The 21,655-nt window shown below is 42.2% G+C and overlaps 9 protein-coding genes across 9 annotated transcripts; 5 read left to right on the top strand and 4 right to left on the bottom strand. All coding sequences in view use genetic code 12, as the record gives it.

The window, feature by feature from the left end:
* Positions 1-18: 18 nt before the first annotated feature.
* On the bottom strand, positions 19-2,139 carry PSN45_002772 (uncharacterized protein; the record flags this gene model as incomplete). Its single annotated transcript, XM_006683813.1, has 1 exon — positions 19-2,139. One exon carries the CDS (start codon positions 2,137-2,139, stop codon positions 19-21), a length of 2,121 nt encoding a protein of 706 aa, XP_006683876.1.
* An 802-nt stretch (positions 2,140-2,941) lies between these two features.
* Positions 2,942-3,499, top strand: UBC4 (Ubiquitin-conjugating enzyme E2 4; the record flags this gene model as incomplete). Its single annotated transcript, XM_006683814.2, has 2 exons — positions 2,942-2,985; positions 3,100-3,499. 2 exons carry the CDS (start codon positions 2,942-2,944, stop codon positions 3,497-3,499), a joined length of 444 nt encoding a protein of 147 aa, XP_006683877.1.
* A 570-nt stretch (positions 3,500-4,069) lies between these two features.
* On the top strand, positions 4,070-7,420 carry SPT7 (Transcriptional activator spt7; the record flags this gene model as incomplete). The annotated part of the gene is made up of 1 exon (XM_066157934.1): positions 4,070-7,420. One exon carries the CDS (start codon positions 4,070-4,072, stop codon positions 7,418-7,420), a length of 3,351 nt encoding a protein of 1,116 aa, XP_066014031.1.
* Positions 7,421-7,597: 177 nt separating this feature from the next.
* On the top strand, positions 7,598-12,119 carry PSN45_002769 (uncharacterized protein; the record flags this gene model as incomplete). The annotated part of the gene is made up of 2 exons (XM_006683815.2): positions 7,598-7,602; positions 7,664-12,119. The coding sequence occupies 2 exons, from the start codon at positions 7,598-7,600 to the stop codon at positions 12,117-12,119; spliced, it is 4,461 nt and encodes a 1,486-aa protein (XP_006683878.2).
* Positions 12,120-13,049: 930 nt separating this feature from the next.
* PSN45_002768 (uncharacterized protein) lies at positions 13,050-16,468 on the bottom strand (the record flags this gene model as incomplete). Its single annotated transcript, XM_006683816.2, has 2 exons — positions 13,050-13,352; positions 14,006-16,468. 2 exons carry the CDS (start codon positions 16,466-16,468, stop codon positions 13,050-13,052), a joined length of 2,766 nt encoding a protein of 921 aa, XP_006683879.2.
* A 122-nt stretch (positions 16,469-16,590) lies between these two features.
* Positions 16,591-17,868, bottom strand: MSS51 (translational activator for mitochondrial COX1; the record flags this gene model as incomplete). The annotated part of the gene is made up of 1 exon (XM_006684040.1): positions 16,591-17,868. The coding sequence occupies one exon, from the start codon at positions 17,866-17,868 to the stop codon at positions 16,591-16,593; it is 1,278 nt and encodes a 425-aa protein (XP_006684103.1).
* Positions 17,869-18,226: 358 nt separating this feature from the next.
* YOS9 (Protein OS-9) lies at positions 18,227-19,537 on the bottom strand (the record flags this gene model as incomplete). Its single annotated transcript, XM_006683819.2, has 1 exon — positions 18,227-19,537. One exon carries the CDS (start codon positions 19,535-19,537, stop codon positions 18,227-18,229), a length of 1,311 nt encoding a protein of 436 aa, XP_006683882.2.
* Positions 19,538-19,754: 217 nt separating this feature from the next.
* Positions 19,755-20,030, top strand: PSN45_002765 (uncharacterized protein; the record flags this gene model as incomplete). Its single annotated transcript, XM_006683820.2, has 1 exon — positions 19,755-20,030. The coding sequence occupies one exon, from the start codon at positions 19,755-19,757 to the stop codon at positions 20,028-20,030; it is 276 nt and encodes a 91-aa protein (XP_006683883.1).
* A 224-nt stretch (positions 20,031-20,254) lies between these two features.
* On the top strand, positions 20,255-21,631 carry PSN45_002764 (uncharacterized protein; the record flags this gene model as incomplete). The annotated part of the gene is made up of 1 exon (XM_006683821.2): positions 20,255-21,631. The coding sequence occupies one exon, from the start codon at positions 20,255-20,257 to the stop codon at positions 21,629-21,631; it is 1,377 nt and encodes a 458-aa protein (XP_006683884.1).
* Between the last annotated feature and the right edge of the window lie 24 nt (positions 21,632-21,655).

Below are 21,655 nucleotides of genomic sequence, written 5' to 3'. Positions count from 1 at the left end.
TCTCTTTTTAGGAAACGTTTAAGCAAAGTTAATTTCCCACCCAAATTCCTTCAATACTCCATGCCAGTCCACAACTGTGTCACCTTTTGGATTGAATTCCCAGATTTTTTCAATCACCGCCCGAACCCTGGTCAAACTCCAAGGACCATAAGTTCGAATGTACTGTTCGATTCTAGCAGTCATAAACTGTCTATCAAGAACCGTTACACAATGAATCCCAGCCATAAATACTGGGAATGACAACACCGTTTGAACAGGAGACCCCAAGATGATGTCCAAACACTTGACTAAATCGTTGGTGAGGATTTGAGACTCTAAAGAAGACGGGTTGCACCGAAGAATGGCTTGCCTTAAATATAACTTGGCACTCAACTTGAAGGTTTCAAACAATGTGATCTGCCATTCGAACTCCTGGTCGGTTAAATTGATCAAGTCTTCAGAATTAGGTTTTGCAGCCTCTATTTTTGCATCCAATTCCATAGCACTGGCCTTAACCGAAAGAAGAATCTCGTTAACTTTAGCATGATTACTGAGATCCGATTCTTCTTCAAACTTGTTTATATCGGAAGTTCCAATCCCCACTTCGGTTTTGGGAGAATCACTAACATTCTTCTCATTCAACTCATTATTGAGGGTCATTAATTTTTGGTTGGTTTCAAATACCAACGTAGATATCATCCCAATACAGATGTATATATCCTTGGCAATCCCTACCAATGGATGCATGATCCCATTAGACAAATCATGAGAGAAGATCCGATCATATTGTTCACCCGAAAAATAAAGTCCCCTATCAGCCTTGTTGCTTGATAGAACATCATGATAAGCAAAGTTCGATATAAGCCAGATTTCCTCTTTGCTCTTGTTGAAGCTTCCAAGACCTCCAATCTGGTGAAGTAGATTCGATCCCCAGTCCATGTATCTAGTCCAGTTTTTCACATCACCCCTACAAATCTCTGCTCCCAATACAATTAGAAGCAATGCCAACTTATTGACCACCATGGCCCTCTCTGTTGACTTGTTAGAGAAGAAATGGTTGATAGCCAACCGAATATATTCCATTCCTTCTTTTATATCGTCTTCACGGCCAAGAGCAAAGCATGCCCATGATAATATACTGTACATCACACCAATGTCATTTTGTGCGAGTGGGAGGAACACTCGTTCATACTGATTATCTCCATGTTTTGCCAGAGTGGGTGCCACCGATATCTTGGGGCAAATCACATGCACATAGTAATCGTACAAGTAGTTTGCTCTACTGGAGAGGTCTGATAGAACAGTAGGGGTCATTCTTGGAGACGGGTGGTTCAATGTCGATATCATCTGGGAGAAATCAAGATTTGCAAACGCAGCTAGTGGGCTGGCCGGTGCCAGGGGTATCTCCAAAGGGGAAGACTTACCGAATGAGAAGTCAGGAACCGTTTCCTTAAGAAATGAGATCATATCGTACGATGTGATGAAAGGACTATTTTGTTGAGAAGACGAAGGCGAAGTTGCCGAGTATTTCACAAGCTTGTCCACATAGTGTACACCACCCATTTCTTCCACGCATAGCGCGTCGTCAGGAGAGTCCAGAGATTCCTTTTGTTCCGGCTCCACCTTTTGTTTAGGTTTTGGCATGATTTCCTCAATCTCATTATTAAGTAGGTTTATAATATTGGGGGAATTGGGGCTGCTGAAGTTTGCCATGGGGCTTTCCGCTGTGATGAGAGGAGTGTATTCAACGTCAGTTCTGACCCATTTTCGTCCGGGGCTACCTTGGTCTTGAGATGGCTTTTTCCTCTTCCTGAGCTTCAATGTGCTTTCACTTTTTTCAACCATTTCTTTCAAACTCTTGATTTCACTGGGGTGCATATTATCGTAGTCAATATAAACACACCGTTTCCCGAGCCTGGAACAATCCGAACATACAGGTGTGGTTTCATCACACTTTTTCTTTCTAATCTTGCAAGTCAAGCACCCTCTTTTAGACCGTTTGGTTTGTTTGAAAGACGTGAATCCGTCATCTTCTAGCACCCTGAAAGCAGATGGGGCCGAAAGCGCTCCAGTGGAGTCGAAAGAAGGGGGAGGACGTTTCCTCAGACTTAAGTGGTTATCAGTTTTAGACTGTTTCTTGGAATCAAAAGTAAAGATCATTTGAAGGATCTGCAACGAACTCAAATACGCTGAAAACGGTCTTGATGCACCTCAGCCACAAACAGTTGATGTGTACAGATACCAAACAATGGGCCGATCAATTAGTGGCTAAACGAAGAATGCCTAAAGTCCCCCTCTGTAAGTAAATACAGATTGTAATCTTAGCGGCATTCCCCCATTGGAAACCCGCACCATAGCTGCAAACCGCCTGGAGGTTTCAAACGTAATAACATGAGGAAAGTTGCTGACAAAAATACCAATAGGGGGGATTTAAGGAGGGATAAAGGCTGTCTACGATCAGGTAACGGGTATAGAGGCTTCTAGGATGTTTTTCACGTGTATACGATAAAATATAATATACATCACGTGATGCGAACCTATTAGAGAGCGACCTAATATTTCAGATGCCGGGGGTGACATATTTTGGGACCAAAGGATTGCTCTAAGGCTGACTAAATAGCCTATATATTTCTAGCTGAATGCCTACCATTTAAAGGCAAGTAAAGATAGGTCGTGTATGACCCAGGCCTAGGTCCCACTAAAATTGCTCATCGGGGACTGGTTGGGCCCAGCGCCACCGTACCACAGGGCCATGGTGGCACCAGCCTTTACACCATGTTCGCGCGCGCTTCTCCTTTATTCCACAAGTTTCGAACGTCGACGGGAAAAAGCGTCACTTACACTCCTTGTGACAAAAACCAATATATACCGATTTCCCGTGCACCAAAAAAATTTACTTCAGACAACTTTTGTGTTATCTATCATATTGGAGTTTTTTTAATTCACAACAACCACACTCTCCATGTCGTCAAAGCGTATTAATAAGGAATTAGCTGATTTGGGAAGGTATGTTCCTTGATTTCACCACTTAGGAGGGAGCCGGTTTCGGGAGTCCCCTGTTTTATAAAAGTGGCCACCTCAATAAACCTATTGCAGGATTACTAACTATTTTCCCTATAGAGATCCACCCTCATCTTGCTCTGCCGGCCCAGTCGGAGATGATTTATATCACTGGCAAGCATCCATCATGGGTCCTGCCGACTCTCCATACGCTGGAGGGGTATTCTTTTTATCGATCCATTTCCCAACCGACTATCCATTTAAGCCACCAAAGATCGCTTTCACCACCAAGATCTATCATCCTAACATCAATGCAAACGGTAACATATGTTTGGACATATTGAAGGATCAATGGTCTCCAGCTTTAACCATTTCAAAGGTGTTGTTGTCTATTTGTTCCTTGTTGACGGATGCTAACCCAGATGATCCCTTGGTGCCAGATATCGCCAACGTCTACAAGAACGATAGAGCCAAGTATGAAGCCACTGCTAAGGAGTGGACCAAGAAGTATGCGGTATGAATCAACTACTTTTTAGTTGTTTTTAACCTAATGATTTATTATCCGACTCTTCAAGTCTCGTGTGTTTCCAGCATATAAAGGATTTACCGGGTTTCATATATTATCTTAATACATTTACTCGTATATAGTGTATATTATTCCATATATATGTCGAGTGAGAGTGGTTATGTGAAGATGAGCAAAATTATGTTTTAACCTGATTTCCAATAGTAGCAGTTGCTGGGAGCTTCTACAAACATACGTTATGCATATCAATGTCCTTTCATGTGTAGTACCCACTGATGCGTCGGTAAACGTATATTTGCTGATTGTTACTGCGTTTGCACCTCTAAATATTATACAATTTTACAAACCCGAGTTCGTGTCCATTTTCAAACATTTAAACAAACCAGTAACTTTTCACCTAGTCCAAGAGTCAGATACACCACATTTTCTAAGAGTTTACATACCATATATCCTTCTTCTCTCTAATACACCCATTTGCAGCCCTCAAGCCCAATTTTCGCGACTTGGAAATTTCTACCTCTGCATCAACACCTTCTATATTCAGCATTATCCTGTTCAAACACCATGGATAAATTGGTATCATTCCAAGTGAATGATACTCGCAAGCTCTTCAAGTTGTCGAAGAAACTAAATGAAACCAAATTCTTCAAAAACTTTCTAAATGAGAGCCAGTCAAAGCTCCTAAGTTATCTAATCGGGTTGGATAACTTCACGATATGGGGCAACTTCATAGAGGGGAACGTTTACTTCAAAGTGGTCCATCCGACAAGTGGAGCCAATACCACCGAACTGGATAATCCTGAGCTGTCAACGCTGGAGCCAAATGACTCTTCCCACTTAAATGATGACATTGACGTTGACATTGATATCGAAGATGGTAGTAGAACTGCCAAAAGAATGGCATCTCACATTCGATACTTGTTGTACGAAAAGGCAATAGACTTCTACTATTTTTCCAAAAACCTCGATGAGTCTTCCAATGCAATTGATGAAGTCAACGATGATTATGACTTGTTGGACTCACTCAACACTGAGAGTAGAGCTGATGCTTCAAATGAACAACAAAAAGAGGTAGAAAAGCCTGTTGTGAGAGAAGAGGACGATGACTACGATGATGATGATGACGATGACGACGGAGAAGCCCAGGCTCAGGACAACGAGAGTCTGAAGATGAACGTTGACACCGATAACGAAAACATCCAATTTAACGAAGAAAATCAATTAATACTAGAAGTGCCGAGTTCCATATTTGCCAAGGACGAACAAACGTCAGAGAGTGCCGAGGACCAACAGGAGAGCAATAGCGAAAATTTAGAGGACCAGGAAAATCTAATCAAAGAGTTCAACAAAGTGTACCACAACTTTGAATATGATCGAGAAACCTTGATCAAAAGACGGAGACTTGAGAAGTCTGATATGAAACTTGAAAAGACCTCAGCTCCTGAAAACAAAAATGACCAGTCCACCACCTATTCCAACTCTAATGATTCGGGAAGTGGTATAGAATTTGCGTTTGCAACTGGTTCTTCGTTGAAGCATTTATTGGGGACTATTCAGGCCAAACGTGACCAGATTCCTTTGAATGACTATGAATTGAGAACTTTGTTCATGGATGTCAAGAAAAACAGAGGAAAGTGGGCAAATGATGATAGGGTAGGACAAGAAGAATTGTACGACGCTTGTGAAAAGGTTATATTAGAATTGCGAAGCTATACGGAGCATTCAACCCCCTTCTTGAACAAAGTCAGCAAAAGAGAAGCGCCAAACTATGGGTTGATCATCAAAACTCCAATGGACTTGAATACTGTCATGAAGAAGTTGAAGAACTTACAGTATAACTCGAAGCAAGAATTTGTTGACGATATCATGTTGATTTGGTCAAACTGTCTCTTGTACAACTCAGATCCCAAACACTTTTTGAGGGCCCATGCAATTGCTATGCAGAAGAAGTCGTTGAAGTTGATACCCCATATCCCTAATATTGTCATCAAGCTCCGGTCTGAAATTGAAAGAGATGAAGAAAAGGACGATATCAACAACGATACCAGCAAGGGAAAGTCTTCAAAGAAAGGAAGAAAAAGAACCAGGAATAATGACGTTAAGTTGGAACATGAATCCACCGCTGGATCGCCTGAAAGTGCAGTAGAAACCCCCGTTGAAGATGAGAAGGATGAAACGCCTATCTTGGTCGAACCAACTCCCGTACCGGAAGTTCAGACTTCTGCCACCACTGCTGTAACAACTGCTCCTGTGGAAGAAGAAGAAGAAGAAGAAGAGAACGATGAGATAAATGAAGAAAACAATACAAACAATAATCAGAATGAAGATGATGAAGGGGATCCTGAGTTGCAAGCATGGAAAACCTTGACAGCAAAGTCTCGAGCTCACTACTGTTCTGCTAGAGCTGAACTTTTCCATGAAGATGACAAGTTCAAGCTAAACTTTGACGCTCCTGCTATTTTACGTGAACCCAATGAGATGGCGAATTTTAATGAGTATATAACCAACAAGCAAGTGGTTTCCAAAGGAAACCTTCTTGAAAATGATGAGCCCTACTTGTTAGAGTACGACATAACAGGAGGATTGCCGGGTCTAGTTTTCAAAGGTGTGGATAATCAGGAGCAAGAAAGGCACGAGCAAAAGATTGTGGATTCTTACATTGCTAATAAAATGGAACAAAGTCTGTCACAGTTTGTCTTGAGCACCGAAAATGGGTTGAATTCGGTTTATTTGAAGAATATTACCGAGATGCAAGAAATCAGAAGAATATGTTTCAAGATTTCCTTGGTCAGACAAATGCAAACCCAACAGTTTGTACACCATACACAAATGCGGCAACCCGAGATCGAAAAGATTAAAGAAGTAGATTTGGATCCTATATCAAAGCTCGAAAACCATGAAGAGTTTGACAAAGAGATTCAATACTCAGTATTGCGTAGAAATGTTGCAAAGATGATTATGCAAACTGGATTTGAATCAGCTGAACCTTTTGCTGTGAATACTTTAACTCAATTAGCAGAAAGGTACTTGAGTAACCTTGTTAACTCCGTTAAGTCTCATCTGGAAACTATATCAAAAAACAGGCTTCCCAAAAGTGAAGTGTTGCTTGTTTCGTTGATTGAAAATGGTGTCAATAAGCCCGACGATTTGTACACATTTGTAAACGAAAGGCTTTTAACCCAATACAACAAGCTTATTGATTTAAGGGCAAAATTGTCCAATTTCCTCAAGGAGTTGTTAAGACCTGGTTTGGAAAATTTCAATGAGAAATCGTTTAATGATAACAGTGATCAGTTCATGACGGGAGATTTTTCCAATGACTTAGGTGATGATTTCTTTGGTTTCAAAGAATTAGGCTTGGATAAAGAATTCCACATGTTAAGTTCTTCTATTCCAGTTTACTTGTTACACTCCAGGCTCCGTACATCTTACGCTTCAGATGGAGCTACCAGTAAATCCCAAAAGTACGATGACTTGAAAGACTACAAAGTAAACAAACTTTACGGTACCGATGTTGACAAGCAGATTGGTATTTTAAGGCCATTTTATCATAAATTACTTGAAAAGTCAAAGGCACATTTCATTAAGGTGCAAAAGAAAAATGGCTTATCTATGGAGCTTCCTGAGATAAGCAAATTACCCTTAATTGATGACGAAGAATTGCCTCAGAAACAGAGGAATATAAGACCAAGATTGCCACCGACCGGTAAGATCACTTCCATAAAGAAAAGGCCTCTTGCAAGCTCGTTCTTCTTACCTGAACTCGAAGAATTGAAAGTAACCAAGCAGGAACAGAACGACGACATTTCTCAACATGAAGATATGGCTGCAATTCCCCTTATGAGTGATGATCCGTTCAACGATGACATCGACGCCAAGGAGATTGAGTTGATGATGAGTAATTTGGAAGAGTGAAGTTGTCCATAGCATGTATTTACCCTCTGTTAGTATATATATCTACCACTCCAATATCGTAATCTGACTTGGGTTAGTAAATGGTGCGCACTGATTTGATATCGTTGATACTCGTGCTTTATTTATTAGCAGTAATATTTCTAATTCTTTCCAGTGTTTAAAAGCCGTTGATATCAGATGTGGTAAGACCAGCATGACAACAGAAGCACACCATGAACGTAATATAAGTCCTCCAAATCCCAGGCCTTCGACTTTTGCTCCCTCGTCGTTGTCTAAATTAACTAAAGATAAATTGGCTACTAGAGACGTGTTGGGAAGAAATATCCTACATCTAGTTATCTTATGGAACAGAAGCGACTGGCTCCGACATTTACTCAAGAATCCTGAAATCAAAAGTATCATTAGCAAAACCGACTATGAAAGCGGCTGGAACTGTCTTCATTATATCATATTTTTTAAGAGACTCGCTTGTTATAAGGTCCTTCTTGATTATTTAAAGACAGCAAACCCAGGAACAAATTCGCTTCTATTGGTGAACAATTCGTTATTGTTCGACCTAATAAGATGTAAGGACCGTGCAAGAACGACTCCCCTTCAGTTACTAGACAATGATTTCAAGAACATGATGTGGTTTCCAGACCATATTACCGAGCAAGATGAGATACTTTTCAGTCAAAGATTTTTACAGGAAGATCCCCAAGTAGGTAAAGAAGGTAAAGAGACATCAGATCATACGAGGAAGCTACGCTCTCTTAAGGATCGTCACAACTGGTGGGATCCTAAGAGATTGGGATCGGATATCTACATGTTTGGATCAAATTTAAATAATAACTTAGGAGTGGGTGACTCAACCGATAGACATATCCCTTCCAAACTCATGAACAGTACGTTCTGTGAAGAGGACAGTCAAGACTACCTTGACCAACCACGATTTAAGGCAGTTAAGTTGTCCAAAAATCATTCTGTCATTCTAACCAAAGATGGGTCTCTCTACTCGTGTGGTATAGGATCTCGAGGAAGACTTGGTCATGGTATTGATAACATGAACAATAGTTACCGGTTCAAGAAGATTGAGTTTTTCGTGGGTCAGACAGAGAAGAAGATAGTAAAGGACTTCTCAATATCTACTGACCACACTTTAGCGGTGACGACTTCCAACGAGGTGTTTGCCTGGGGATTGAACTCTTATGGCCAGATTGGGTACAAACTGATCAACAACTCTAACACGAACACTTCAAAGGAGTTCAGTGAGCCGTTCGAGGCAGAACCCAGGTTGGTATATGGTGGTGATTTGAAGAAAAACTCTTTGAACATAAGAGGTACAGCCGCTTCAAAAATTCACTCTTTGGTGTACACGAAGTTTGATATCTTCTTCTGGGGATTAAATATAGGGCAAATGGGATTCCCCCAAGATGCTAAGGATTCTTTGGACCATAAGGTCTATGGCTCAACTTTCAAAGGTTCCATTCAGCATCAACCAAGGTGCATCACCTTGAGAGATGAAATCAAATTCGTTCAAACATGTGAGGCTTGCACTTGTGTCGTAACAAGCAACAATGAGCTACACCTCTATTTCCAGAACCAACATGTCAAGCTTCCACGGGTTCAGTCCAGAGGTTCGCTTGACAAGAACTTTCATATTTTCTGCCCAGCAAAGTTGTCGAAACCAGCTGTAATTGTGAAAGTTTGCATGAAATCCCACGAGAATATTGCTTTATTGTTGGATAGTGGAGATGTTGTTGGATTTTCCGTTGATGTGAACTCCAATTTAGCTAAAATGTCCAAGAGTTTGAGGTATTCCTCCCTCTGGAAGTCACACGACCGGGACTTAAGGGTTACTGATTGTGACACTTCTGTCGATGGTTCCATAGCATTAACCACCGCAAGTGGGTTGGTTTTCATGAAGGATTCCAATAACCGAACCAGAAAGAATTCGATGTCAGAAACTGCCTTGCCTATTCCTATTAAAAACAAGTTCAGACGTATTGACTACGTCAACAAAATAACTAGGGTTTCATGTGATGAAAACTTTGCTTCATTTGGGTTCATCAGGGATGACATTGACCAAATTCCATTGAAAATCCAGGCAAACACGTACATGAAAGACATTGAATATTTGAGTATATTGAATGAACCAAACTTGTACCGGAAACAAAACCAATTGTTTCTGTCGGAGAATGGGAGTATTTCGTACATTACAGACTACATATACCCTGTTTACGATGAAGACGAATATGAAAGCGAAGATGAAGATTGTACAGAAGTGCAAGACACCAAACTTAAAATGGACGTGTTGTTCAACAGGTATTCTAACAAATTTGATGCCACAAACAATAAAAGAGTCAGGACTCGATTCACGTATGAGCAAATTGCTGAAAGTGATATGGTACTGAAAAAACAATACTTGAAGATTTCTCCCATTAGCTTATTCATAGAGCAGTTCTCCGAAAACATTCAACAAGAAGATAAGAATTATGATGCAATTATTCTGTTTGAGGATCATCCAGATATGGGTATAGGTTTTCACCAGCGGATATTCAGAGTCAGATCACCATTCTTCAAGAAACTCCTTCAAGTACTGGAAGACCAAGTATTTGTTAAGGGGAATATTAGTGGACAATTTTCTGGAAACCGGTTGATTTTCAATTCTGGTATAAATGTCAAAGCAGCTCTAATATTGGTTCATTTCATTTACACAAACAGAGTGATATCAATATGGGATGATTATCCCACTGGAATTCATTGTCCATCTGACATCAAGGAAATCAAGCACCATTTTGAAAACTTGGGAAGATTGTTCGAAGTATTTGATCTTTTTGGAAACCTAACAAAGGATGAACGATTCTTGAAGGATATGAGGTCTTTATATGAGGTAGATCAAGAGGACGGGGATTTGACAGTTATTTTAGCTGATGGTCAGGTCAAGTGTTCATCATTTATTCTCACTAGTCGATCTGCATTCTTTGAAACCACATTGGCAAGTAGATGGAATCCGGGACTCAATTTTCTAGAGTTTGACAAGGTAAGTAAATGTCAATTCAACCTAGTTTTGAAACACATGTATGGATTCAGTGATTATTCAGTCTTTAATGATCTCAGGCAAAAATGTGATAACAAGAACGAATTCATTGGTGCTTTACTTGAAATCATCCAAATAGCGGATGAATTATTGTTGTTCCAACTCAAAAACCTTTGTCAAGTAGCAATTAAAGATTTGATATCCTTAGAGAATGTTGTTGTTTTATTAACGTATTCGAATGATTTAAAGGCCAAAAAGTTGTTCATCAATTGCTGTTGGTATATTTTCAACAACTTAGAGATTATACTATTGGATCCCACTTTCCTTGCTATTCCCAACGAAGTGTTGGTTAAACTTGAAAACGAGATTGACTTGTTTGATACCGACCAAGGCGAGCACTTACGTACCACTACTGGAACTGAAGTTGTTACTTCTGCAAATAGAGCTATATCAAATCAATTGGTAAGCGAGTTCATTTATAACCAAAAGGAATTCAATAAGCATTTCATGAGTGATGCTAGAGGATTCCTGTCTTTTGAACCTTTGATTGACGTGAAGATGGACATAAAGACAGATCAACCTAAGCGGCAGAGGAAGAGTTCCAGAAAAAGCTCTTCTCACCAAGAACTCAGAGATGAGCTTGCGGAAATCAGAAAAGCAGCTTTGACACAAGTACAACAACATGGAAATGAAAGTGCTATTGATGTAGAGGATGACTTTGAGGTGGTGAAGTCATCTCGGAAAAAGTCCAATGGTAATATCAAAAAAACGGTGGACTTCAGCTTGAATCTGGCAAGATCAATAAGCCCTCCCTCCACTTTGAATTCTGTTCCTTCGTCTGGAAACTCCTCGACTTCGGACTTGACACGGGCTTCTTCTGTTTCCACCAGTGTCCGAAAACCAGTGCATGCACCTTCTTCACGAATCCAGAACAACAACCACGAAGCATTATTTCCTGTGCTTGGAAAGCAAGCTCCTACTCCCAAGCCAGTTCCTAAGCCATCGGAGCAAACATCTTTTGCTACAGGCCTTAGTCCCCATTCCAAATGGGCATCCAAGTCCAACGGGTCTTCAATTTTGAAACCTCTTCATATGAACAAAGCTGCTGCAAGTTGTTCTTTTCAATCTGTGAACTCCGTCAGTTTAGAGCCTGACTGGCTTACAAAAAAGCAAAAACCTAAGATGGCACCTAGTGTTAAACTTTCCCAAAAGGAAAGAAAAAAGCTCGCCATTCAGACATTTGATGAGCCCGTTGGAACACCTGTCCAACAGACATTCAGTTGGGGTTCGGAGGGTAGCACCTCAAGTTTTGTTCAACCAGCCAAGGACACTCGATCGTTTCCCACTCTTGGTAAGGCCAAGAGGAGATCCAAGTCACCCCTGCCAAAAGCTTCTCCATCGCCTAGAGCGGGCACAGATGTAAGTCAAGAAGCGAACGTTTCTATAGAGAGTGATTCAGGCAGCCTTTCACTCATAGACATAATGCTTGAAGAGTCACTAAAGATTGAAGAAGCCAGACAAAATGAACTCCAGCGGAAAAGCTTACAAGAGATTCAACAAGAACAAGAATTTGCTCGGTGGTGGGAAGAAGAGGCCAAGAGGGTTCAAATGCAGATGCAAAATATACTGATCAAACCGCAAAAGAACTCGAAGAAGAAGACTCGAAAAGTTAGTAACTAGAAGGATACTTGATTTATCAGAAACATTTCTTATACATATTTATTAATACATATTACAAGGTAATTACAAGTCCACATCGTCTGGAAACCAGCCGTTTTCATCCAACAGCACTTTGGTGCCTTCCACAATAATTCCTTCTTGTGTCAAAAGGTTTTTTTGTAAGATTTCGCCAGCAGTATTTCCACGAGGAGAAATTATTCCCGAGGCTGAGATGACTCTCCACCAGGGCAAGCGATCTATGTCTATAAGATCATTTTCTGAAGATTGTAGGTTCAACTGCCGCACAATTTCGTGGCAGTGTTTCAAGGACGCGCCTACGAGACGGGAATTTTGGGGTCTTCCGATAAGATACGCAATGTGGCCATAGCTGGTGGCACAGCCGAAGGGGATTTGGTTTACCACCGCATAGACTGCGTAGTGAAACGCCTTGCTCTCGTCGGTGAGCTTCATAATGATTTTAGCAGTAATTTGCGCGACCGAAATATAGCAGCACCAGGTACAGCGGCATGAGTATACACTAGGGTGTATGAGACAGAACTTCAGCTCCAGTCAGCCACCTCCAGCACAGAGTATTCTAACTGATGAATACAGCAGTTCGGCGCGTACTAACATTTCCTAAGCGAATACTGACGATTGCAATTTTTGCTATCAGTTTGGCTGCGCACATCACCACCAATAGCCACTGATAACACAAAGTCAACATAGCCAAACGACCTGTCACCAGTAATTAGATGAAATATCGCAACCCTCAATAGCCACTGATAACAAATTGTCAACACAGCCTCACGGCCTGCCGCTGATAACAAAGCCAACATAGCCAAATGGCCTGTCTCCAGTAACTACATGAAATATCGCCAGGTAAATATTTAGCTGTTTGTATTAACCCAAATCTACACTATATAAGAACCCATTAACCCAAAGCCTTTAGACTTATAAAGCTAATAAAGCACCGGCAGCCAAAGCAGCAGCTCCAACAGCGTATTGTCTGTTGGCAGCACCCTCCCAGGTGGAAACGTTAGCAACAGTGGTGTTGGCAGCAGAAGAAGTAGCAGCTGGACAGTCGGTGACTTCAGTTCCACAAGAGGTGATGGTAACCAAAGTGGAACTGAGGTCGGTTTCAGTGACAGTTGTAGCAGAAACAACGGCGGTGAACAATAAAGCGACGGTGGTGAATTGCATTTTTAACGAAAGACTATAGTTTGAAATTATCAGGAAGATGATGAAAAAATAAAACTTTTAGAAATCTGTAGCCATTTAAATACTTGAAGATAACGACAAACTTTTCACGGCCATTCCAAAACATAACAAAGCCAGCCATAAACAACAAAGTGTGCGCACGGAGGCGTCAACGTCTCCTGTATCTACGTGGTTTATGTGCGGTACTCAGCGCGATAATCGTTTGTTCGCTGTACGAACGACGCTGGTATTAGTGCATTTAGCGATGGGCGCGGCCGGTTTGGGAAATCGTCTAGCCAGCTTTGTCGATTTCCCAAACAAACTTCACTTTTTCTATTCAACCGGTTACTATGACTACGAATACTTAGAAGACTGTTAGTTTTCAGACCGCTCCTCGTCTATCGCCCTAAGGGGTCGCCTTAGGATCGTATACCCGTGGTGTGCAAACAGGTGAAGTTGAGCCTCCTGTATGTAGCCGCGCTGGTTGAGACCAATTCAATATATATTTAAGCTGGACATAATGTTCTTGAAAGTATATGCTGGTATTCCATGGCCGTATCGAGCTTGATCCAGCTTCTGTGAACGGGTGCCTGGAATTTGGCATGTTCTATTTTTGGGTAAGAAGGCTGGACTGCTTATGTCTAAAGCTGATTTGGGGCTGGAATCTGGTTCGAAACTTGGTTGAGCCTCGAGGTGCATTGATTGTAGACTGCTTGCAATCTGAGGAGTTGGTCTAAAAATACCTGGTACTGGACTTCGGTCTCGGTAGCGGAGTCCTCGATCGGGTCATGTTGTGGGGTTTCTGGATCATGTTCTTGTTCTTGTGCCTGTTCTTGTGCCTGTTCTTGTACCTGTTCTTGTACCTGTTCTTGTACCTGTTCTTGTGCCTGTTCTTGTGCCTGTTCCTGCTGTTCCCGTCTCTCCTTGTACTCTACAATCGCTCCAATGTCAAACTCAAGACCCAACTCCTCGCCAGTTTTCGCCTCGTACAACTCTCTGTTCTTCTCGAACCGCCCGTATAAGTCCATGATTTCCCGCTCCAAATTATCATTCTCCAGCTCTCTGTACTTCTCCATCTCCAGGTTCACAAGAGGAACCATTGATGGAAGCAACGTTATTACAAAGAGCATCATATCCTTGCCAACGTTCGTTATGGTTTCTTTCATGTAAAATCCAATTGTATCTTGTCTGTTGAACTTGACCAAGATGTACTCATAGTCCCTTGTACGCCAAACCGCATACTTCAACGATGTAGTTCTCATGATTTGTAAAAGGCGAGTTCTCCTGCGGTCAACACTCCAGAGAGCACCAGTAGCCGTTAGTACAATTGCGTCAACCCGAGGCCACTGATGGCCAAAATTAATTCTGGATGCAAAATACCGGATCCTCTCAGCGGTTTGTCCGCTTTTGATTAATAAATGATACAACACTGAAAGCGTACCGGAAAAAATCAACACACGCTTCCATAAAGTCCATTCCCAAGAGTGTAATTGGAAGAGGTAGACCAACAATCCAATTCTAAGTAGCCGCATATACGCTTGATGTTGGTTCATGCCGAAGAACCTGAAAAGCATTCTCATCAACTGTCTTCTGTTGATTACCTGGACATTGGCACGCACATCTTGTTGGTTCTGTGGAGCTGGGGGTTCCTGTGGGACATTATCGTCACCCGGCACGTGGTCAACATCAACATCGGGAATGACGGTAGACGTTGCAGGATAAACTGTAGAGTCATATAAAACAACTTGGGCAGGTTCAATAGTCGACCCAAAAAACCGGTTGAGTTTGGCAATTCCAGCAGGATTTACTAGTACATATGGTTGATGAATCGAATTCGAAACCACTATGCACTGAGAAGAATTGAGGGCCACAGTTATAGGTGAGGTTTCCCCTGGTAAAGTCAAGGAAAACTCATAGTCCACCGTTGAATAACTTCCTTGATCAACTAGAATTCTCTTGGTCCCATTCCCCAAATCTTCAGACTCCACCATTTCAAAAGTATCACCTGTCAACCCCCATTGATCTCCTCCATCCGTGACAATTCTAAAAGGTCTCACCGGAGCAACTGCCATAGTCAGTCCCTCATCGACACCTATGTCGTTCAAAGGTGTAAGGTCGTCCATTATAGTAGGATAAAACTGGAATCGGTCTTCGCTTCGTAAGTCGTTCCAAAACTGCCTACTCAATATCCCACCTTCAACTCCACTCAAATGGTTATGCACAGCCAAATCCAATACCACAACATTCCTCATTGCCGCAAGTGTCTCCTCGTTCAAGCCCAAAAGCTCCAATAACGTGTGGCCATAGTTTTCAGGAACCGTAAGAAGAATTCCAGAGTACTTCAACTTGACCTGATCGAAAAACGTCCTCCTCACCTGGAAATTATCAGCTCTTTCTATCACCTGGTTCACAAAGTCTCTCAAAGTGGTGTGCAGGTTGACTTCAAACAAACTTGACTCGTTCTGCAAAGTGGGCACATCTGAGCGTATGTTGATAAAGAATCGGGTGCTTGAAGACTCTAACTCCGGTTCCGACTCAGAATCGACCAGTCCGAGATCATACAGCAACTCAAACAAAACCGATTCCTTGGGTGTAACATCAAGGCACATGATGTCTGACACTGTCAAGCTGTCGTCACCAACAACCTCATCATCAGCCCAATATCTCAAGTTAAAGTAACTACCATCCACCGGAGGCTCATTGGGAAAACTCTTATTCCGCTCCTGGGCAACGTAGTCTTTCAAGTCGCTCACCTTACAGTCCAACGACTCGCGGATGGCGATCGTATTGGTATGTCCCTGGGTATCGTCCCATTGAATTAGGATTTCAAACAACTCTTCAACAGGATCTCGAGCAGGAATAGACCGGGAATGGAAAAGCGTATAGTCTATCACTAACTTAAAGGAGGTGACCGGAGCTGTGGGAGCTTCTTCTGTGTGAAGAATATCACTGAAAGGAGAGCCTGGTATCCAGGAGCTGGACTGGTCTCTTATGGAGAGAAATGGAGGTTTTAGCTGAAAGTTAGGTGAGCGAGACCAGATCAGATGTATCACGTCCTGGACCGTGTTTCGAAGGGTCACTCGTACATCGTATGTGTCCCGACCCAATAAAGGCGTTACCGACGTATAATTGATCTCCTGAACCTCAAGCTGAAGTGTAAACGGAGTATTCATTTTAGTGATTAGCTGGTATTAGTGATGGCAATCTGTGCGCGACTACAAAAACCCATTTCTAAATCACATATATGTATGCTAGTTACAGTACGGTGGAGCTATTTACATGTTTTTAATACAAGTTACTTCTTGATGGCATGGTATCTTTTTCCTCTGAATGCAAAGATCTCATCGTTGGCCTGGAAAGTTTCGGTGGGGTTAGAGTCAACCAAATCAATCTTGGTAGACCCAAACACATTCTGGGTCTGATCCATTAAGATGTCCATTTCTTCCGCCAATGGATGGTTCAATAACCACGCCCGTTCTCTTAATGTGTCGGTTTGATGGTATCCAGTCACGTACACAGCACACTTGGATTCCAACAATCCTTTCAACGACTTGTCCCAGTGTGGCTTGTCTGGAGTCTGGAAGCCAGGGTGGAACATGAAAAACACATCTAAGTATGGGTCAAATGGGAACAAGTCACCGAAATTATACAACTCATGGAAGTACATGGTATGGTAATGTAAGGTGATCTGTTCATCATATCTTTCGACTAATGCCCTGCCGTTGGGTTCATTGGTGGCAGAAAAACTCTTGGTGGCTCTGTCAAAGTAGCATTCGGGACCAATGAAATGGAATTCGAATTTACTTTCGGGAAACAAGTATCCAAATTGTTTCCACACGTATCCAGGCAACATCGCCTCCATTTTGGCCCCCACAATGAAAATTCTGATGGGTCTTTCTTTGTAGACGTTAGCACCTTCATGTTTTTGGTACGGAGGGTAGAGCGAATACTTCAACGCTGCAACTGACTTCAACCCTTCCAACGATAAAGGTCCTTTGGGCTGTAAGAAATAGGGAGTCAATCTGTGCAACACCGACGCAATGGTGATAGGATATGTCAACACCTTGGTGGCAGCTGCCATGTTAAATTCCGTGTTCATAGGATTGAAGTCTCTGGTGTAGAAAAACGAATCCCAGTTACTCAAACTGGTCATGAAGTCATGTTCTTGGGCTCCAGGAAACACAAACTCATCAAATACCCGGCCGGATCTCAAGTCGTGTTCATAAAGGTTTACTTTCTTCAACAACTCATATTTCTCCTTGCTGTGGTATTCGGTATCATTTGCCCACGCCTGATGATCATGGTGAGTAGGAATTCCTGATATGGGACAAACGTAATCGACAGGTTTTTCTGTTACGGGACATAAAGCGGTGGAACGGATGTAGGCGGCCCTGGTCCTCAAGTCTTCATACGGAGACTCGTCCCAGGGATATATTTTTTCTGAAGAATCGGAATCGGTATTGTCATTCAACACGAGAAGCCGTTTGAGAAACGAGATGTGTCTGATGGGCTGCAAAGTCGGACATGCCAACGTCATGGAACGGGCACGTGACACGAGAGAAATTGCAAGCATGGTGGTTCAGATTCTTGTACGAGCTGTTGTCTAAAGCACAAATGGTCTCACTTGTTCTTCGCAGTTGTGTGAGGCCACTATCAATTTTAAGGTGCGCATCCTACTAATTTTTTCCAGTCTCAATTGTGCGGTTGGCGCGTTCACACGCGTATATTTCAGACCTGCTTGGGTCAGCAACTCAGTAGAGTATCAATTACGTTTATTATAGATGGTATATACAAACAAAACAGGTCAGCGACTTATATAGAGGTGTTAATATATATATGTGTGAGTTTTGGGAGTCATAAGTCATTCTGGGTGTGAAAAAAACCAGTTGATGGGATGAGCATTTTTTTGAAATGCAATAATTTCAATAGCATCACAATACGTTTAACTGTGCCACATTGGTTACGGCTGCAAACTGACCTGGCACTGTCATTGTCACAATCAAAGTTTTGGTCTGCTCAATCTCTTTGGAAAACTTCTCGAAATGGTAAAGTCCTCTCGATTCCACAGGGATTGAAACTTCCACCGGATCTCCGTCTTGGTCCATCATAGTGAATGGATCCACCAACTGGATAGTGATTTCTTTAGTGTGCAAGTTGTTCTTTCGGGCAACTTTCACTACAAACAAAAACTCTCCGCTATAGTTGTACACTTCGTACCATGCCACAAAAGTATCATCCCATGTAACCCTGTCCTTGTCCTCCAGAGGAAAGGGGGATTCCTGTTTGAATTCCATAGAATCGGAGAACACTCTTGGAAAAGTCTCAATAAACAGGCGCATGTCTTTATCACAGAATACGACAAATCTTTTGTCATATAGGGACTCTGACCGTCCGTGATGTTTGGGTTTTCCCCAGAAAAACCCTTTCCCACCAGGAATTAAATTGAAGTCTTGAATGTCCACTTGCGTGGAGTTAGGCCGAGGGAATACCAACTCATTACCGGCCAACTCTGCCAACCCAAAACCCCTACTAGTGTTTTTCACATCACATATGATGTCCACCACCTTCTCATCTGCAAACGGAGCAAACTCTTCCACTTCACAAAGACCCCGGACGTTAACAATCATCGTGTACTCACAAGTCCTCTGTTCTTTGACGTAAAAAACAGACGTTTTAAAATCCAGTGACTGAGCACATCTGTAGATTACTTCGATGGTCCTTGGTTCCTGGGTTAAGTCACATATTTCTCCATTTCTGAGAACATGCCTCAACGCCTTGGGAGATCGACTCCGATACCCGGCCGTCACCACCGGATCGTTGATGATTTCGTAGTCCTCGATGTTAATTACTCGAGAATCGGGTGTTCCTTGATTGACAACTTCTGGAACATGTGACTGACTTCCGTTGAATCTTCCCAACACAAAGACAAAGTCGGGGTTCTCGGGCTTGTGCTGCCCGCTTTCACGAAACGCCGTCAAGTCTTCGTGGAATTGTATCACTTTATCACCAAAACAATATGCATACGTCCAGTATCCATCATTCAATCCGGTGGTGAAAGTGCACCGCTTGGTATCCAAATAACTAGTGAAGTTAGACATCACCGCCCGGAGCAATTCCTTGTCGGAGCGCTGAGGCCTTATCTCCTTGCTCTCATCTTCACTCAATTGCTTTATAACCGAGTCATCTGTCAAGTTGGGTAGGAAACACACGACATTGGAATCTTGGTTGTTAATGTTCACCATTTCGTAGGACGTATTGGGTTGATTGCCCAAGAGCCAGCTATCAATATCCACATTCGCGGATTTGTGGTTGTACTTCAATCGAAACTTCAATTCCTCCACGTCTGAGGCCTGGAATAGTGACACCCAAAATGCAAATACCGTTATTCTAGTCCAGCTCACCATATAACAACTGGCCAAACAATTCGCGAACTTTTATTTCTGGATCACAATCCAAAACATGAGCACATCCTCACTTGAATTGAATGATGCCAACGCCACGGTGGGTCTCACAACACCACAGCTTCACGATGGAGAGGTGGCGGGAGATGTGTCTGACACGAGTGGCTTCAAGAAGGAGGCGGTCAATACCGTGTTCGACGTGGCCTTGAGCATAGACACTGAAGCCAAACAGCTTCTCGAGACATTGGTCAAGAATGACGACGAGATTACCGACAGATTGGAGAGTATCTCTGTGAAGATCCGGAAGATCAGGTCACAAATGGATGATTTGTGATGTTTACTGCTGAATTTCCACAATGATGTGTAGCTGTAATGATGTTAATACGAACAAACCCCAATTGGAGAATAGTAGAAACACGATTTTTAGATGTGACCTCTGTCCACGTACCTGCGTGTCTTCGTCTCTTCTCTCTTCCATGTTTCAAAATGTAGTTCTTCTGCGTCGCTTCCTCTTCTCTTGTATTCGCACAGCGCGAATCTCATCTTCATCTTATCAGCATGAGCAAAGTAAGACTTCTGAAGAACCAGCTTCGTAGGGAGAAGTTGAAGAAGCGAAAGTTGAACAGCAATGACACGGATGAACAGAAACCAGTTCCCAAGTTACACGCACCCCCGATCTCGCAAAGTGCAGATACTCGCAATAAAGATGAAGATGTGAAACCAAACCCTCTGGTCGAAAGTAACTTGTACAAAGAATTCGAGAGTATATTCAGCAAGTTTGAGGGCTCTAATGAGAAAAAGGATAATGATAGTACGAATTATAGTGATTTGGTGGCCAAAACAGACGAAGATAAAGATCTTGTTCTGGATGAGGATTCCGATGAGTTTGAGCTAGAAGATGAAGATGTCATAGAGTCGAAATCGCAGCTTCAAAGACAGAATAAGGTATCCATGGCCCATCTCAAGGCAGTGGCTAGAAACCCTCAGGTGGTTGAATGGGCCGATGTTGATGCAAATGATCCTTATTTGTTGGTATCCATAAAACTGAACCTAAATGTTGTTCCAGTACCTCTGCATTGGTCTTCAAAAAGAGACTATTTGGCCGGAAAAAGAGGTGTCGAGAGACCTCCATTTCAGCTCCCATCCTACATTCTTGAGACAGGTATCCAAGACATGAGAAATAGTTCTGATGAGCTGACTCTTCGACAGCAGCAACGTGAAAAGGTTCAGCCGAAAATGGGGAAATTAGATATTGACTACCAAAAGCTTCACGATGCCTTCTTCAAATACCAAACAAGACCCAAGCTTTTGGGATATGGTGACGTTTACTATGAAGGAAGAGAAACCACTGACGAAAATGAAGATAAACTCACAGAGGTAAAACCTGGAAAGCTTTCGGTGGAGCTTTTAAAAGCCATGGGGCTACCAGAAAACGGGAAAACTCCTCCTCCGTGGATATCGACTATGAGTCAGATTGGTAAACCACCCACTTACTCTCATTTACTCATTCCGGGGATCGATATCACATATGCCAATGTGGGCTATTTGGTTAATGATCATGAAGTATATGGACAAGACTCCGATGATGGCCATTGGGGAGATGTGCAAGTTGAAGAATCTTCAGAAGATGAAGATGATGGTGATGAGGATGAGAGCGATGATGAGAGCGAGCCTGATCCCACCGTTCAACCCACATACTTTGAAGAGGAAAGTAGTAAAGATACTGGTGATGAAATTGTCATCCACCAAAAGCCTTCTAATGACTCGTCAAAAAACAAAACTCTATACACGGTTATCAAAGAGAATGAAGCTGAATCTACCAATGGGTTGCTTGAATCTGAACGAAAGTATCAACTTAATGATGACAACCCCACAGAAGAAACAACAAAAACAGAAGAACTTCAAGCAAAGCCTGCAAGGAAGTTTAAATTCTAATTATACTATACATAAACACCTAAA

Source organism: Yamadazyma tenuis, chromosome 3 (genome assembly GCF_029203305.1).
Source record: "Yamadazyma tenuis chromosome 3, complete sequence".
Lineage (NCBI taxonomy): Eukaryota > Fungi > Ascomycota > Pichiomycetes > Serinales > Debaryomycetaceae > Yamadazyma > Yamadazyma tenuis.
This window is presented reverse-complemented; position numbering and strand designations above follow the sequence as displayed.